General features: G+C 35.3%; 1 protein-coding gene across 7 annotated transcripts in view; it reads left to right on the forward strand.

Moving 5' to 3' along the window:
- Window positions 1–20,118, forward strand: part of MDGA2 (MAM domain containing glycosylphosphatidylinositol anchor 2) — an 819,485-nt gene that overhangs the window by 624,067 nt on the left and 175,300 nt on the right. For all 7 annotated transcript variants that reach the window (XM_059056743.2, XM_067028497.1, XM_067028498.1 and 4 more), the window contains one exon: window positions 11,396–11,689. In XM_059056743.2, the coding sequence (XP_058912726.1) occupies window positions 11,396–11,689 (294 nt within the window). The remainder of the gene's footprint in view (window positions 1–11,395; window positions 11,690–20,118) is intronic.

Genomic DNA, 20,118 nt, shown 5'->3' on the forward strand with positions numbered 1-20,118 from the left:
CCTTCACCCACAGGAAAGCAATCACATAATTAACATGATCAGACAGTTCCTTTTTACTTGTTGGTTCCCAGTTTTCATGGCAACACCCTGACCTTTGTGAAAATGTACAGCAATGACATTTTGTCATCTTCATAAGAGAGAGATAGATGTATTGAGGAATGTCCAAACCTCATTACTTCATAGGAATAGAATGGGCGCTAGGATATCTGTATTATGTGCCATTTTATAATACAGTCCAAACACACAGTTCAAATTATTAAATCTAATGGCAGAAATCTGCACCTTCTTTCCTTGAATGGCTTTGGGGGTTGTCTCTGACTACTCAGATTAAAAAGGTTCACTCCTGTCCTTTCCAAAATATTATCTTCTTCAAATAGTGTCCTCATCTGAAATGAATGCATGTTTCCAAGACAGCTGACAATGGTAATTATATATATATATATATATATATATATATATATATATATATATATATATAATTTGTAAAATATTTTGTTGACCCTATGTGTACCCATGTTCAGTACTTGAGACATCACAGGTATGAATAAAACAAAATATTTGCCCTCAATATAGAAATATATGCAGAACAATAAAATATAGTCATTGATATCACCATAATTAAAGGCATTGAGGAGAAAATATAATAACTAACAGATATTGAGTGTTTACTATATGAGAGACCTTGTGTTCAAGATTTTATGTGTATTATACTGCTTAATTCTAAAAAAAGAAAATTGAAGTAGGTAATATTATATTCACTTTATTTAAACTGAGAGATACTGGTTAGATAACTTTCCTGAGGTCATGCAGTTCATAGGTGGTAGAGCTAAGATCTGAATCTAGGCTACCAGACCTGAGCCTAGCTCTTTACAAGTATATTACACAACTTGAAATACTTTACACTTCAGAGGATGCTCTAATGTGCATTATGCCATTTTATCTTTAAATTCTCATTAAATTCTCCTTTTCCTCAGCCTTATTTGCTGATGAGAAAACAGATTAAGACAATCCAAGATTGCACAGCTAGTAAGTGGTTAGGCCCTGTGTCCAAGTCAGATTTCTAATCTTGTACACTTACAACTCTTCCAGACTATACATGTCAATTAAAAAAGGCCTTCTGATTTAAAAATGATTATGAGCAGTTATCAGTTACTGAGAACTCTCCCTATTTATCAGCTTCCATAATGCATACTGAACGTTTTAAAAGTAGTTAAAGGTCTAATTTATCTCTCTTGCCCCCAGTCTTAAGCATATTTACCTATTTGAGGGGCTCAAAAATGTGTATTAAAATGAATCGGTAATAGCTCCAGCCTAGGGCATAAGTTTTCATACATGTAGTTCTGCTTTTGTTACTCCCATAATGTTAATTTAAGGGATAGTGCATTTATACACACATTTAAATATATTTAGATAAATCATGGCACCATTTTCAAGAGTGAGTAGGCAAGAACACAAATGTGTAATGGAATATCAGAATTCCAGGAACTTGGGAATCTCTGAGCTAACTTTTAAGCTATAGGACTCTTTCCTGTTTGATACGTTTAGTTTGTATAATACATGTATAGAATTTGGTATTCAACTTTTCAAGTTTAAATTCTTAATCAATTGTTTATACCCAATTAACTATAGTTTTCCACCTTTACTCTGCATTATTGAAAAAATATATACCAAACATGAAATGGAACTTGATTAACAGTAGAGAGTTAAGTTGAGGAATTGGTCCCCTATTTCCCAGAAATGATTATAGATTGATTATCTTTTCATCAAATGACCTGGTCATATCTTAGTAATTAAAGGTGTTAGCACTTTATTTGAGGTTTTGACTATTATAATCTCTCCTTTCTTATTACAGAAAAAAGCAAGTTCTTCTCAGTCTAGTTCAGATTCCTAGCTTGCTAAAATGTTAACATAATCCGAGTCACTAGCAAGCAGAATTATCTTGGTCTTTTTTATTTAGTTGTCTCAAAGAAAACAAGTTTTTCACATGTGAGACTTTACATAATTAGTCAGTGACCGTCATTCATTTCTGTATTTCAGTACATGAGAAACACATACACTAAGTCAGGAAAGGGAGGTTAAACTCAGAAAAAAGGATATGCTTTCACATCTTTTCCCAAAAATGTCAGTAAAAAATTGTATTGTTGATATAGATTTATATTAATGATTCTAGAAAATATTTTACTATAAGCTCAAGTTAGCAAACCAAATTGTGTGAAGATCATAGCAATTCAAGATAGTTGAAAACTAAACTTAAGCAAATGCTCCATAAGCAACCCCAGCTTAAGGTCCCCTTCACTTATCTGTTTATGAGGCAGCAAGAATAGAACCTGTATTTATTTGCAACTGGCCTTGTAGCTTGTGTAGCAGAGAAAATATGAATGCCGCTCAAAGAATGATTTCCTCTTTTGCTCTTTCATCTTACACGTTGTGTTCCACTGAATCCCTCGGAGGCTATTCTTGTGCCATAGCAACACCTGCTGGGAGAGGGAAATTGGAACAGCCATAACTGTTGCCTGCCAAACCTGTTTTCCTGATTGAATGACACTGCATGTCCTCCATCTTCTAATACTAAATTCTCCAGAGTTGCTACACTTCAGGATTCTGCCTCTCCCCATATGTTTCAAATAACTAACAATACCACTGTAATAAGATTTTCTATAACTCTTTTAAAAATAAGCATTGTGCATGTGTGTATGTATCGGTGTGTGTTTATGTGTGAGCGTGCACATTTCCCCTAAGAATTTCAAAATGCAAACACAGTGCTATTTTAACCTCATGTTTGTTTTTAATACGTGCTTTCTTCTTTCTCTATAGCTAGATTTGTAAAACATCGTCAATCCTGTTTTATTAGCATCTCTTCATTTATTATAGGTGAGTCAGTAAAAAAAAAAGTGTGTATGTCAGTGCAGAAAAGGCAGCTTTTATTTACAGAGTATGATAAGAGATGTATTTATGCTTATTCATATTATGGACAAAAACCGTAAGCTTACCATATGGTATGATGGCATGTTGAAAAATAAGTGCCTATTTCATATATGATTTACCCACAAGACTGTAAGTAATACAAGTCTTAGAATATGTGTCCAAATGGACATTCTGTTGTAGAACTAACTAGCCTTTTTAAAAAATTGATGATAGAGGAAAGCCTTACCTCCCTGTTTCATTATTATGCCCAAATTAAAATCTAGTGTACGTGCTAACTTTATGAAAACCTATTGTTTTTGTGTTTTTTTAAACTAAAAATAGAGTTGATGTGTGAAAATGATCTTGAAATTTATATACTTTATAATTAAGCCTTTGATAATCAAGAGGTGATTATTCATCAATAGTTTTCTTACTTTGGTTGCTTAGGAACCTTGATTGGTGCTCCATCAATCAATCATGAATTTATTAAGCACCTCTAAAATACTTTAAAAATAACACATGGTGTGGGAGCTATTTTCTGAGGAAATAGATAAAGCCTAGTACTGACCTCAGAATGTTTTGGCTACATATGTAAAAGAGTAGACATTTTGTCATGACATAGATAGAATAAATCAGATACACTATAATTCAGAGACATAGAGGATGAATAAAAGATACAGAAATCAGAAGACTTAAGAGAACAGGAAGTTTCAGTTGGGTTTTAGAAGAATGGGAAATTATTGGATGGGTATTATGACAGGAAAGTCATTACTGGAGTGAAGGGAGGAAGGCAAGGAGTAAGGAAGGAAGGCAAGGAATAGGAAATGAGCCAAGTTTTAAGCAGACCAAGAGACCTATCAAAATTGAATAGCGAGCTTTTCACAGAAGCACTATGGCTTAATAAGGGTTGGCAGGTAAAATGGAAAATAAGCAATGGGATTTAGACATTCTAGAAAATGGGGTGCGACTAAAGCTATTTGAATAGTAGAATAATAGGATTTTTAAGAGAGATTAATTCACAAGTGGTAAGATATTTTTAGGAGGAGGAAGAAGCATTTGTCAATTAGATTTTAGTGATTCATTTATACAGGGGAAGATAATTCAGAAGGAAGTGCAGCAATGAAATATATTATTATATTAACCTTTGGCTCAGAGAAGTTCTGCATATTTTAAAACGACAACAATTGCAAAAATACTCTATGTGCTGCATATCGTGTAAATCACCATATTGTCTCTGTGTTTTTATAAAACAGGAAGTATTCATTGGCAACCTTTATTCCTTTCATGAGAAATGAGCTCTAGAGTGTCTCTGTCTTTCATCAAATATTGTTACCTGTCATGGTCTCTAAAAGAAAGCAAATATGAGCAAATCCATTAGTAAATGAGGAGTCTTTAGCATGTTGGATTTCTTTTGTCACCTCGAATGTTTTTCAAGCACATCTTACTATACATTTTAATTGACATATAATGATTAAGAAAATGGGTCAAGCTTATTAGTTTAAAAAGTATTTTGGAGATTTGGATTAGAATTATTTTTAAGTTGAAGGGAATTCTCAAATTTACCTTATATCATCATATGAATATTTCTCAATGACCACTTATTCTTAAAAATTCCGTGTATTTAGGCAGTTATTCCAAATCTTAGTGTGTGCTCATCAAATCAGCTATGAGGTGCATGAGAATTAGAATAGTTCCACTATTAGTGTATGGAGGTTTTAAAATACAGATTACAGTATTGATATTATTCTCACTTACATTGATGATACTTAATTGAATGGAAGAAAATTGAGTGGAGTTACAAGATGCTGACAATTTCACTTAATCAAAGGCTTATCTTACTTATCCCATAGTCCATTATGAGAAGGTATTACTGATGTGCCATTGATCGTGGTTGCAATTGCAAACTATTCAGTTCTTTACTTCCATGTAAAATTATTTTGTGATTTTTCAAAACCTCAAAATCTGACTATATCCATGCTTACAAAGCTAATCTGCAATGTGTTGGAAAAAAAAAATTGAGAACTGCTGACTTGGACACTGAGAAAGCACTCAAGTGTGATAGAGGTATCTTTCCTTTAAAACTATGTGGTCTGCAATAAGGATATAGCTTACCTTGGAGTTTCAATCGGTATATCACCAAGGATGAAACTCATGTCAAGTCTATAATATTTTTTTTTACCTCACCTGTTGTTTTTGTAGGTTAAATAATACAATACGTTTGGTTCATTTGGATTAGTTGAGTCTACAAATTCACTATTTACTTGAGTCTTAACTTTTTACATGTGTGTATATATACCTAGTCAGCATGAGAATTCTTGAATTCTGATTTCTGGGGTTCACTTTCATAAACACAATATTTTTGGTCTTATTTACTTATGCTTTAACTGTAGATTATACATTCTACTCTGGAACATACATATGTGCTGTAAACTACTTCTCCCCTTAAATTCAACTATGATTAAATTAGTGCCATATTTATTTTAAGATTCTTGAAAATATGAGTCTGGTTGTCTTTCTAGAGACAATTCTACTTATTACTTAGTTTTTTATAAAAAAATATATTGTATTAGTAGAAGTATATCTTTTGTTTAAACATCTGTTATTAAAGTGCACTATGCGTATTTACATAGTTAAACCAATAAGTTCATAATAAAAATATTCTTATGTCTTTGTTTCAAACAGCATGATATTTTCTCATGTAGTTGAGATGAACTAACCTTCCCCTGTATTCTTTTGAGTAGGAAAAATAAGCCAGCCATTTTCTGAGTAAAAACTGAAGATTAAATTTCCTCACCTTCCTTCCCAATGAAGAAATGGAAGCATTTTTATTTTCTATACTTACTTTATTTTACAGTCTGTGATACAGGGAAAAGTTGACAGAGAACCAGTTTGTTCATATTACTTGTCTATTTTTTTTTATGTTTAGAATGAGAAGTTTTGGTGCCATACCATGTTTTTTAAGTTTCTCTGATTATAATGCATATCCTACAGTAGCATTTCAGGTAAGAAAAATCAAAGCAAGGACAGTTTATAGACTGTATGTCAAAGAATGTATCTTTGTGTTTTTATTAGGAGAGGCTTTTTTTCTAGCAAATGCATTATGAATAGATCTCACAAGGTGCAGACATTTCAAATTTTTCTACTTAATTTAATGTTTTCATTGTGAGACAATATTTTAAGAAAAAATAATTTAGTTGATTAGAGAAAGAGCATAAAAACATCATGACAAAATTAAATGTCATGTCCTCAGATGGGCTCTTTTGTTTGTTTTCTGTTCGTTTGTTTTTTAAATTTACAACTTATCTATCCAAATCTTAAATGAAAGGAGAAAGAAAAGTTTCGAAAACTATACGAATCCTTTTTTTATTCTCTTATCTCTCACACACCTTCACAGATTTGAAGATCTACTGCATCTGAAATCTATACTAACAATATATTTTAGAGGAGATTCTGCTAGTTGTATGGATTACTAATTATATAGAATTATTACGTTTCATTGTTATTTATTACTTTTTTAAATGTTTATGATTTTTATCTATTACATTTATTTTTTTTATATTCACAGATTTTCATCTTTTTCCCTTCTTACCCTCTTGCCCTCTCTACCCCTCTTCCTTCCTCAATTATTTCATGACTTCCTGGTCTGTGCCATCCAGGAAAGCAGGGCATCAGGCTTTAGAGGTAGAGTTAGACACTCTGTGCCTTCAAGGAGCTATCTGGTCAGGGATATAGACATGGAAGAAGATACAGGATGAAGCTTCGAGTACAGGTTAAATGGGTATACAACGTAATATGTAGTCAAGAAGAGTGAGCAACAAATTCAGCCTAGGGGTAGGCAAAGTATCATCACATAAGTGGTAACTTTGAACTGAATCTCAACACACAGGGCAGGTAGGGGGTGCTAGAAGACAAGGGCCTGACTTGCCAAATACAGGAAAGAACTGCAAGGGCCCTGAGGTTCACTAGTCAGTGAAACTGTAAGTGATGAGTGTTGTAGGAGTGAGTGATTCTAGAGGAGCATTTCTAAGACTATGTTTCTAGAATACCATGTCCGGAGTGATACACTTTTTGTTATTAAAAAGTGGAGTTTTCATCAAATGAGCTTTGGATAATAGTTTGCATTAACATTTTAATTTTCTCTGGGCTTCTTGAAGACTATGATATGCTAATATGCATAGCACATATTGTAGAAGAATGAAAAATGAACAATATACAAAACAACAAATTTACCAATAATCCCACACTCAGAGAAAACCACTGTTAGTGTTTTGGTATAGTTCCTTCTGGGCTTTCTTTTCATCTGCATTTTTCCACATGTAAATCTTGTTCTCTTCCATAAATCAGTGCTCAACTGCTTCACTGTTTGGTATAAACATTTTTACTGAGTTCCTATTATGTGTAAAATAGAGTGTGGGATGCTTCAAGTATAAAGATGAATCATGTATATTCTCCCTTTAAGAAACTCTGTTATCAGTCAGCATATGTCTTTTTTTATATAAAAATGTGATACTGTACATACTGCTCAGTAACATGTTTTACTCACTTTTTAATAGTGGTTGTAGCTATTCATGCTACTCACTAGCATGTTTTTCTTGCTTAACAATATAAATATATTTGTCAATAAATGTGGGTCTATTACATCATCATTTAAAAAGGCTGCATCATAATCTATTATGTGACTGTACCATGATATTTTTTAGTTAATCGGTCAGGCTGTTTTCAATTATTATTTTTTTTAATTAAAGCAGTATTTTGATGAGCACACTCATTGAGGATTGAAGTTTTTCATAGTTACAGGAACATAATTTTATTTATGATGATAAAGTTTATGACACCAAAGCAGGAGGCCTAGAAGAATTAAACTGGCAGCAGAAAGACCACTTAGGACACTGTCACAAGAAGAAATAAGGATGACTTATACTAAGAAAGCTGCCTATAGCCATGAAAAGAAATAGGCTGATATGAGAGATATTTTTGATAGAGAAACCAAAGCTGCTGATTGGAAGTGGTGAGTTAGAAGATGGTGAAACAAAGAAAAGTCTATTGTTTTTAATTAGCAGATCAAGTGTCCTGATAATTAACTAACAACTAAGTCAAGAAATAAATAGTGCTCAGGTTTGGGGATTTGCAAGACTTTTGGAAAATAGTAGTAGGCTGCAATAATCATTGACTGGAAGAACCTTGGGGTAAAGTTACAGTTCACATTATAAACATGCAAAACAGAGAGATATTCATGAGAACAAACAAAATCTTCTGACAGAAAAATTATGATAATAATTTAGAGCATTCTAGAGAATGGAAAATTTAATGTGGAGAGAGAGAGAGAGAGAAGTCTCTAAAAACTATGACAAGTTTTAAGATCTTGTCCAAGAAAGTTGCAAAGAAAGGGTTAACTCTGAAATCAAGATTTAAAAAGCCTCATGGAAGAGATGGAAAATAAACTTTATTTTAATTAGGCTTTGGTGTTTATTTTAAAATGAGCAAATTTATTTAAAAATCAACTTGTAACTTACCTAGATTGAAACTGAGGTTTACATTTATATAATTTTGATTACATAGGGAGAAAAGTTTATCTAACAAATGAATAACATACACTAACAAGGGAGTTTTTGAACTATCTAGCATGATAAACTTAATATAGCTAATCAAGGATCTATTTTTGTTAGACTGGCCTAACGTAATAAAATCTTTGAATATTCATCTTATTAAGTTAGGAAATAGATACTTATTATTAGCCCCACTTCTATCTTTAACTTTTTACTGTTTGTTCCTATAGTCAGAACACTAATAACCTTGGAGCTGGTAAAGTATAAATTCTTTTTTTTTTTTTTTTTTTTTTTTTTTTTTTTTTTTTTGTGGTATGCGGACCTCACTGTTGTGGCCTCTCCCGTTGCGGAGCACAGGCTCCGGACTCGCAGGCCCAGCGGCCATGGCTCACGGGCCCAGCCGCTCCGCAGCATGTGGGATCTTCCCAGATCGGGGCAAGAACCCGTGTCCCATGCATCAGCGGGCGGATTCTCAACCACTGCGCCACCAGGGAAGCCCGAGTATAAATTCTTAGTTTCAAAAATGAAGAAATTCATACTCAGAGTGCTTAAGCTTGGCCAAGGTCATGTGGTTTGTTTTTGGAAGAGATGAAATCTTCTGATTTCAAATAATAACATTCCATTAAATAATCTTTTAATGTATAATTTCTTTTCATTTATTTCACATAAATGTATCATAATTTGGATATTTATTTGGAGTGGTATATCTTATAAGAAGTTTTGACTTATATACAGGAATTATTCTCATACAGGTAGATACAGATATTTAAAATAGACATATAAGATATAAGACAGATAGATAAGGTAATTTGCAACATATGTGTTATTTACTCCCTCGCATTTCTACCTTGACTCTTTTTTATTGTCCCTGAGACAGTAACCAAGAGATGGGCAGGTAAAATTGCTCCAGTTTGTCCATAAGAACAGACTAATTATGAGCAAGAGGAGTCCATTACTAACTCAAGTTATTCATTCCAGACACCATACTTTACTGGAGCCTGCTTCAGGGTTCATATCTCTACATTGGCCACATGCTATAAACTGGCCTCAATCTGAGTTCTGTTCAAAGTATTTAACCTCTCATTCTCAGTGTTCTCATTTGTTAAATTTTAATATTAAATATTTGATCCTGGGTTGTCATGAGAATTAATGAAAATGTAAAATCCCTAACTATGCCTGGCACACAATAGGAGCATAATTAATGTTAAATGCTGAGGTTATTGCTGTTATTCTGTGTCCTTTCTCATGGAGGGTGAATAAACACTGCAGCTTCTTTCAATTCTATTGTTACTAGATGATGCTTATTTAGAATTGCATCATTCCCTGGTGGTTCACTTCAAAAAGAACAAATTATCTAACTAAATTATTTAGTTGTTTATTTTTACAAGAGTAAATTATCTAATCATGTAGGTTTTTAAAATGCAGCCATTTTTAAACATGTTTTTTGTTAATGCCAATTCCTAGAATATATATATATATCTACTTCAAGAAGGTAGTGGTTAATGTTTCGTATTTTCTGATTTCTAAGATGCTAGCATTATTTACTTTGTTTTTTTAAATTAGAAGTTAATGAAGGAATTAAATGAAAAAGACATGAAGATATTTAAATAACAAGATAACTAATTCTCGTATCACTTTGTACTTAAATTTATTTTTCTCTATGTGTAATAAAGAGGAACAACATTTCACCATTAGTTGAAAAGTACTTTAAAAATTAATTATATTTGTTTTTGTTCCTGGGCAGTGGAGCACAGTAATGCTAGAAGAGAGTATAAAACCTTTGCCTTTTTGTCCATATTCAGTATTAACTCCAAAGAGGGGAAGCATATAACATTTATCACAAGGATAGAATTATTCATATATTTCTGGTTATTCTTATCCTGCCATTCTAATTTAGCCCATGCTTTTTTGATAGATGCCCTATTGCATAAATACTTTTGAATTCATACACATTTGTATGAGAAGTAAAAGTCTTCCAGTGGAACAGGTGATATTGTTTGTAGGAAAACTCATTGAGTAGTACTTGCCTCTTATTAGTTCATTTTTCACCAAACCCTAACATAAATATATTCCAGCACAGTAAGGTAAGTTCCTGTAAAATCAATCTAATTTCCTCATAAATATCTTCAGTAAAATCAAAAATTAGCTTTACTTAAGAAAATTAAATTCTTAGATTATTGAAATATATTTTTGAAAACTCATTTAAAATTAATTTTACAGAAATCATGGCAGAATAATGACAAACTATTTACAGTGATCTCAAAATCTTAAAGTGAAATCATTTGAAATTAAAATGTCAAATAATATTAAAAGTCAGAAAGAAGAGTACACTGGATTGTCAGAGTGTGACATTGTAGTCAGTTGTTCCATTTCACTTCCTCGAGGGAGAGAATGAATCCTAAACCTTAGCAGTTTGGCAACAGTTTCTAAACCAAATTTAGAACTTCTGGTTTTATATCAGAGGTTCTTTTTCTCTTTCCTATTGCATTTACTGTGCCTGCTAAGTCTATAATGTCTCTTATCCCTTTCTTATAGCATCCTTGGATAAGAGATAACAGCATAGGAAGCAGAAGACTGAAAAGCTAAATCTTACCTCAGCAAGTAAGATCACTCTTCTGTGAAATGCAGATATTAAAGACCCAGTTAATGGCTGATAATGACAAGTCATTGAGTAGATTGTTCTTATGTTGAACATTCGTGTGTTCCAATGTAATGCTTTATTTATTTTGCTAATGTCTGAATACTCATTTGAGAAAGTTCTATGAAAACAATTTAGAATTATTTTAAGTGAGGGTAAGTGCCACTTATCCCCAAGGTCTCTAATTTTTGTCATCTGAATTGTCACACATCTTCAACCAGCAGTTGTTTCCTTATGCTTTTCTGTGTTTGAGTATGCTTTACCAGTACATACTAACCTTGAAAAATTTTCTTTTTCCCATTTCAAGTTCCACCCAATCTGACTGTTCCACAGGAAAAATCACCTTTGGTCACCAGAGAAGGAGACACAATAGAACTGCAGTGTCAAGTAACTGGAAAACCTAAACCCATCATCCTTTGGTCTAGAGCGGATAAAGAAGTTGCAATGCCTGATGGGTCAATGCAAATGGAGAGTTATGATGGAACACTGAGGATTGTGAATGTATCTAGGGAAATGTCAGGAATGTACCGATGTCAGACCAGCCAGTACAATGGATTTAACGTGAAACCAAGAGAAGCCTTGGTGCAGCTCATCGTGCAGTGTAAGTACATTTTTTTTCAATGTGTTTCGAGACTGGGGGGATAAGGGAAGAAAATGAGGTGATTTTTGGAATTGGATTAGTAAACAATATTTCTACATTATTGCTACCCAATTTAAACTATAATTTCCCTAAGTCTGCCTATTACTTGAACTAATACACACTAATGGAAAAGAATTGTGTTAGTGTGTGTGTGATGATTATGATGGTGTTATGTCATTGGTTAATGCCAAAGAATCAACAAGCCTAATGGTTAAATACTGGCCATGTGCAATGAAGCAAAATGGAGATTGGAAGTAATTGCTAATTCAGATTGTAATACTCTTTTGTTTTCATAGTTTATGTTTCTGCTTCAGCAATTGCGTGTCCTTTGCCCAAATTTCCACCTATTTCAAGGCATCCCTTTGCTTAAATTGTGGAGACCTAATCATTGCAATGCTGTGTGCAATCTAAAGTTGTAAAAGTAGATTACATTATTATCTAGTAATATATAGATAATTCAGGCAGATATTAGGAGCTAAAGTTTTGCTTGACTTTCTCCACAGATAATTGTTTAACTGTGAGAGCTGAATATGATAGATTTTTAACTATTTTCAATGAAATCTCTGTTAGAGTTCTAACAAAAAAATGCAGACATACTGTGCTTTGTATTTGCTTTTAGTATTAAACATACCTAAATTCATGATATTAAGAAGTTTAACAACGTCACTGGTGTTGGGTTATTAGAGGTTGATGCCCTGGTATTTTGGATAGCAGGTAGTGTGGATATTATTAAAGAGAAGAAGCAAACTAAATACAATCTGTTCAAACTCCAGGAGTGTTGCTGTACATTTTAGTTGATGTATTATTTGTTAACTACATGGTGGCAAAGTCTTCAAGAAAAAGAATGAAGTAGATGAAGCTATACACTTCAATAAACAATGATGTTGTTTTCTTTCTGTGGTTCTTCTGTAACTTGGAAAATAGCAATTAGTAGAAAATGTCTATTTTTATATAAGACTTAAGGATGCTGGCAGATTAGATTATCTGACTTTAAATTTGGAAGGATAATTGAGATATGGAAAGATTATGTTTGGGGCAGGTAACAACACATGCACTTATGTATGAGGAGTATGAGTGGTGAGAGGAGCAATGTTCTGGATGCTGCTTAACCATTCCCTGTCCCTGTTCTTTAGAAACCCAGATTTCAGTCTGCTGTTTATCCTATAAATATGCAAACTTATATTTGTCAAATATCTTGGCTGATTTCCAATTGATTACTAGTTTTATCTCTAAAGAATGCAGCTTTTAGGTGGCAAGTTCCATTCCACAGTTTAATATTACATGTTTTCCTCACTGGCCATCATACTCATGATAATAAGCTCATGGGTAGGAGGTTTACATGAAAACAGGTTTCAGAAAGAAAAAGAAAATTTTTTTTTTAATGAAACCTCTCCTTAATTCTCCAGAAAATAAGAGACATACTCAGGTAACCACAGAGGAAATTGATACAGTTTGGAGCACCTCATTAGTACTGTTAATCACAGGATTGTGTGCTTCTTCCGGAGTGATGCACCAAGCTTCAGTGTTCCTAAAGCCACAGGGCAATTCGTTTTCACCCGGCTCACACTCTCTGGGGAAGCTATGAAATCCGCTGGATCTAGGAAATTTTAAATTGAAGCTTCAAGAACCAGGCTATCTTATCTCCATAGAATATACTAACTTTCAGGATTCTACTGACAAGCTAAATTTCCTTTTTTTTTTTTTTTTGCTTCCTAATAAATTTCATAGATAATAAGTTCAGCACAAGAACTTAAAATTCAATCCTATAATAGCACATGAAGATAAATACTGACACAGTTGTCTCTAATGTCACAAGGATGTAACTGACTGAAAGCCATCAATAGACAGGCAAAGCTGAGTTCATTTAATGTAGAGAAAAAGATCTGCATCCCAAGGATACTGGAGCTTTGTAGTATAGTCTGAAGTCAGGGAGCCTGATACCTCCAGCTCTGTTTTTCTTTCTCAAGATTGCTGTGGCTATTTGGGGCCTTTTGTGTTTCCATAAAAATTGTGAAATTTTTGTTCTAGTTCTATGAAAAATGACATTGGTAGTTTGATAGGGATTGCATTGAATGTGTAGATTGCTTTGGGTAGTATAGTCATTTTCACAATGTTGATTCTTCCAATCCAAGAATATAGCATATCTCTCCATCTGTTTGTATCATCTTTAATTTGTTTCATCAGTGTCCTATAATTTTCTGCATACAGTTCTTTTGTCTCCCTAGGAAGGTTTATTCCTAGGTATTTTATTCTTTTTGTTGCAATGGTAAATGGGAGTGTTTACTTAATTTCTCTTTCAGATTATCATCATTAGTGTATAGGAATGCAAGAGATTTCTGTGCATTGATTTTGTGTCCTGCAACTTTACCAAATTCATTGATTAGCTCGAGTAGTTTTCTGGTGGCATCTTTAGGATTCTCTATGTATAGTAGTATGTCATCTGCAAACAGTGACAGTTTTACTTCTTCTTTTGCAATTTGTATTCCTTTTCTTTCTTTTTCTTCTCTGATTGCCAAGGCTAGGATTTCCAAACATATGTTGAATAACAGCGGTTAGGTGGACATCCTTGTCTTGTTCCTGATCTTAGAGGAAATGCTTTCCATTTTTCACCATTGAGAATGATGTTTGCTGTGGGTTTGTCATATATGGCCTTTATTATGTTGATGAAGTTTCCCTCTATGCCCACTTTCTGGAGAGTTTTTATCATAAATGGGTGTTGAATTTTGTCAAAAGATTTTTCTGCATCTATTGAGATGATCCTATGGTTTTTATTCTTCAATTTGTTAATATGGTGTATCACATTGATTTGCGTATATTGAAGACTCCTTGCATCCCTGGGATAAATCCCACTTGATCATGATGTATGATCCTTTTAATATGTTTTTGGATTCTGTTTACTAGTATTTTGTTGAGGATTTTTGCATCTGTATTCATGAGTGATATTGGTCTGTAATTTTCTGTTTTTGTAGTATCTTTGTCTGGTTTTGGTATCAGGGTGATGGTGGCCTCATAGAATGAGTTTGGGAGTGTTCCACCCTCTGCTATATTTTGGAAGAGTTTGAGAAGGATAGGTGTTAGCTCTTCTCTAAATGTTTGATAGAATTCACCTGTGAAGCCATCTGGTCCTGGGCTGTTGTTTGTTGGAAGATTTTTATATTCTTTTTTTTTTTTTTTTTTTTTTTTTTTTCTTTGTGCTACGCGGGCCTCTCACTGTTGTGGCCTCTCCCGTTGCGGAGCACAGGCTCCGGACGCGCAGGCTCAGTGGCCATGGCTCACGGGCCCAGCCGCTCCGCGGCATATGGGATCCTCCCAGACCAGGGCTCGAACCCGTGTCCCCTGCATCGGCAGGCGGATTCCCAACCACTGCGCCACCAGGGAAGCCCTGTTGGAAGATTTTTAATCACAGTTTCAATTTCAGTGCTTGTGATTGGTCTGTTTATATTTTCTATTTCTTCCTGGTTCAGTCTCAAAAGGTTGTGGTTTTCTAAGAATTTGTCCATTTCTTCCAGGTTGTCTATTTTATTGGCATATAGTTGCTTGTAGTAATCTCTCATGATCTTTTGTATTTCTGCAGTGTCGGTTGTTACTTCTTTTTTTTTTTTTCATTTCTAATTCTGTTGATTTGAGTCTTCTCCCTTTTTTTCTTGATTAGTCTGGCTAATGGTTTATCAATTTTCCTTATCTTATCAAAGAATCAGCTTTTGGTTTTATTGACCTTTGCTATTGTTTCCTTTATTTCTTTTTCATTTATTTCTGACCTGATCATCATGATTTCTTTCCTTCTGCTAACTTTGGGGTTTTTTTGTTCTTCTTTCTCTAATTGCTTTAGGTGTAAGGTTAGGTTGTTTATTTGAGATGTTTCTTGAGGTAGGATTGTATTGCTATAAACTTCCCTCCTAGAACCGCTTTTGCTGTGTCGCATAGGTTTTGGGTTGTCATTTTTTCATTGCCATTTGTTTCTAGGTATTTTTTGATTTCTTCAGTGATCTCTTGGTTATTAAGTAATGTATTGGTTTTTGTTTGTTTGTTTGTTTGTTTGCTTTTTGTGGTACACGGGCCTCTCACTGTTGTGGCCTCTCCCATTGCGGAGCCCAGGCTCCGGACGCGTAGGCTCAGTGGCCATGGCTCATGGGCCCAGCCACTCTGCAGCATGTGGGATCTTCCCGGGCCGGGGCACGAACCCGTGTCCCCTGCATCGGCAGGTGGATTCTCAACCACTGCGCCACCAGGGAAGCCCTAAGTAATGTATTGTTTAGCCTCCATGTGTTTGTCTTTTTACAGTTTTTTTCCTGTAATTAATATCTAGTGTCATCGCATTGTGGTCAGAAAAGATACCTAATACGATTTCAATTTTCTTAAATTTACCAAGGCTTGATTTGTGACACAATATATGATCTATCTTGGAGAATGGTCCATGAGCACTTGAGAAGAAAGTGTATTCTGTTGTTTTTGGATGGAATGTCCTATAAATATCAATTAAGTCCATCTTGTTTAATGTATCATTTAAAGCTTGTGTTTCCTTATTTATTTTCATTTTGGATGATCTGTCCATGGTGAAAGTGGGGTGTTAACATCCCCTACTATGACTGTGTTACTGTCGATTTCCCCTTTTATGGCTGTAGCATTTGCCTTATGTATTGAGGTGCTCCTATGTGGGTGCATAAATATTTACAGTTCTTATATCTTCTTCTTGGATTGATCCCTTGATCATTAGGTAGTTTCCTTCTTTGTCTCTTTGTAATAGTCTTTATTTTTAAGTCTATTTTGTCTGATATGAGAATTGCTACTCCAGCTCTCTTTTGATATCCATTTGCATGGAATATCATTTTCCATCCCTCACTTTCTGCTGTATGTGTCCTTAGGTCTGAAGTGGGTCTCTTGTAGACAGCATATATATGGGTCTTGTGTTTGGATCCATTCAGCCAATCTGTGTTTTTTGGTTGGAGCATTTAATCCATTTACATTTAAGATAATTATCAATATGTATGTTCCTATTACCATTTTCTTAATTGTTTTGGGTTTGCTGTTGTAGGTCTTTTCCTTCTCTTGTATTTCCTGCCTAGAGAAGTTTCTTTAGCATTTGTTGTAAAGCTGGTTTTTTGATGCAGATTTCTCTTAGCTTTTGCTTGTCTGTAAAGGTTTTAATTTCTCTGTCAAATGTGAATGAGATCCTTGCTGGGTAGAGTAATCTTGGTTGTAGGTTTTTCCCTTTCATCACTTTAAATATGTCCTGCCACTCCTTTCTGGCTTGCAGAGTTTGTGCTGGATGATCAGCTGTTAACTTTATGGGGATTCCCGTGTATGTTATTTGTTGTTTTTCCCTTGCTGCTTTTACTATTTTTTCTTTGTGTTTAATTTTTGATATTTTGATTAATATGTGTCTTGGTGTGTTTCTCCTTGGATTTATCCTGTATGGGACTCTCTGTGCTTCCTGGACTTGATTAACTATTTCCTCTCCCATATTAGGGAAGTTTTCAACTATAATCTCTTCAAATATTTTCTCAGTCCCTTTCTTTTCCTCTTCTTCTTCTGGGGCCCCTATAATTTGAATATTGGTGCATTTAATATTGCCCCAGATGCCTCTGAGACTGTCCTCAATTCTTTTCATTCTTTTTATTCTGCTCTGCAGTAGTTATTTCCACTATTTTATCTTCCAGATCACTTACCCGTTCTTTTGCTTCAGTTATTCTACTAATGATTCCTTCTAGAAAAGTTTTAATTTCATTTATTGTGCTGTTCATCATTGTTTGTTTGCTATTTAGTTCTTCTAGTTCCTTGGTAAATGTTTCTTGTATATTCTCCATTCTATTTCCAAGATTTTGGATCATTTTACTATCATTGGTCTGAATTCTTTTTCAGGTAGATTGCCTATTTCCTCTTCATTTGTTTGGTCTGGTGGGTTTTTACCTTGCTCCTTTTTCTGCTGTGTGTTTCTCTGTCCTCTCATTTTGCTTAAGTTACTGTGTTTGGGGTCTCCTTTTCGCAGGCTGCAGGTTCGTAACTCCCGTTGTTTTTGGTGTCTGCCCCCAGTCGCTAAGTTTGGTTCAGTGGGTTGTGTAGTCTTCCTGGTGGAGGTTGCCTGTCTTCTGGAGGATGAAGCTAGATCTTTTCTTTCTGGTGAGAAGGACTGCATGCGGTGTTGTGTTTTGGGGTTTCTGTGATGTTATTATGATTTTAGGCAGCCTCTCTGCTAATGGGTGGGGTTGTGTTTCTGTCTTGCTAGTTGTTTGACATAGAGTGTCCAGCACTGTAGGTTGATGGTCGTTGAGTGGAGCTGGGTCTTAGCATTGAGATGAAGGTCTCTTTGAGAGCTTTTGCTGTTTGATATTACATGGAGCCAGGAGGTCTCTGGTGGACCAATATCCTGAACTCGGATCTCCCACCTCAGAGGCACAGACCTGACACCGAGCCAAAGCACAAAGACCCTGTCAGCCACATGGCTCGGAATAAAAGTGAGAAAGAGAAAGAAAGAAGAGAGCAACCAAACCAAAAAACATCCACCAATGATAACAAGCGCTAAAAACTATACTTAAAAAAATAATAATGAAATAAAAATAATGGACAGACAGAACCCTAGGATAAATGGTAAAAGCAAAGCTATACAGACAAAATCACACACAGAAGTATACACATACACACTCACAAAAAGAGAAAAAGGAAAAAAAATACATATATCATTGCTCCCAGAGTCCAATGCCTCAATTTTGGGATGATTCATTTTCTGTTCAGGTATTCCACAGATACAGGGTACATCAAGTTGATTGTGGAGATTTAATCCACTGCTCCTGTGGCTGCTGGAAGAGATTTCCCTTATCTTCTTTGTTTGCACAGCTCCTGGGGTTCAGCTTTGGATTTGCCCCACCTCTGTGTGTAGGTCGCCTGAGGGAATCTGTTCCCCACCCAGACAGGACATGGTTAAAGGAGCAGCTGATTAGAGGGCTCTAGCCCACTCAGGCTGGGGGTAGGGAGCTTTGCGGAATGCGGGGTGAGCCTGTGGTGGCAGAGGCCAGTATGATGTTGCAACAGCCTAAGGCCCGGTGTGTTCTCCTGGGGATGTTGTTCCTGGATCACAGGACCCTGGTAGCGGCAGGCTGTACTGGCTCCCAGGAGGGGAGGTGTGGGTAGTGACCTATGCTTGTACACGGGCTTCTTGGTGGCTGCAGCAGCAGCCTTAGCATTTCATGCCTGTCTCTGGGGTCCACGCTGATAGCTGCGGCTTGTGCCTCTCTCTGGAGCTGGTTTAGGTGGCGCTCTTAATCCCCTGTCCTAGCACACCCTGAAACAATGTTCTCTTGCCTCTTAGGCAGTTCCAGACCTTTTCCTGGACTCCCTCCCAGCTAGCTGTGGCGCACTATCCCCCTTCAGGCTGTGTTCATGCAGCCACCCCCAGTCCTCTCCATGGGATCTGACCTCCGAAGCCTGAGCCTCAGCTCCCAGCCCCTACCCGTCCTGGCAGATGAGCAGACAAGCCTCTTTGGCTGATGAGTGCTGGTCAGCACCAATCCGCTATGCAGGAATTTCTCTGCTTTGCCCTCTGCACCCCTGTTGCTGCACTGTCCTCTGTGGCTCTGAAGCTTTCCTCCCACCACCCTCTGTCTCCGCCAGTGAAGGGGCTTCTAGTGTGTGGAATCTTTTCCTCCTTCACAGCTCCCTCCCAGTGGTGCAGGTCTCATCCCTATTCTTTTGTCTTTGTTTTTTCCTTTGCCCTACCCAGGTTTGTGGGGAGTTTCTTGCCTTTTGGAAAGTCTGAGGTCTTCTGCCAGCGTTCAGTAGGTGTTCTGTAGGAGTTGTCCCACATGTAGATGTATTTCTGAGGTATTTGTTGTGAGGAAGGTGATCTCCACGTCTTACTCTTCTGCCATCTTGAAGGTTTCTTGCCTAATAGTTTGATAGTTGAAAACATCCAAGTGTGTGAAGGGAGAAGATGTCAATTATTCTAACCCTTATAAGACACTTTTCAGCACTTGAACTCTACACTTTAGTTTATTAAGATCTCCTTTCTTAAAATGGTTATTACACTGGCAAATTGTAGGACAGTCTATTCTAGGACAAAATATGTATATATATGCACTCACAATATGTATACATAACCATATATATTTATATATAATTAATCAATTTTGAAATATAAAAGAATGAAACAGAGATGGTTATAATAAATAAGAAACAAAAACAAATGTGTCTCTAAGACATTTTTTTTTCTCATTAAGTTTTAGTTGTGTCCAGTTAAACAATAACTAATTAAAAGGATTGAAGGACCAAAGAAGAAATTGTAGTAGGCCTTTGATGAGTGTAGGTTTAAGGACCTAAATATAAATAGTATAAATGCTTTCATATTACATAAAAAAGTTGAACAGTACATTTAATTTAATGTTCTGAATCTTCAAATG

The sequence above is a fragment of the Kogia breviceps genome, chromosome 3, assembly GCF_026419965.1.
Source record: "Kogia breviceps isolate mKogBre1 chromosome 3, mKogBre1 haplotype 1, whole genome shotgun sequence".
In the NCBI taxonomy this organism is placed as follows: Eukaryota; Metazoa; Chordata; class Mammalia; order Artiodactyla; family Physeteridae; genus Kogia; species Kogia breviceps.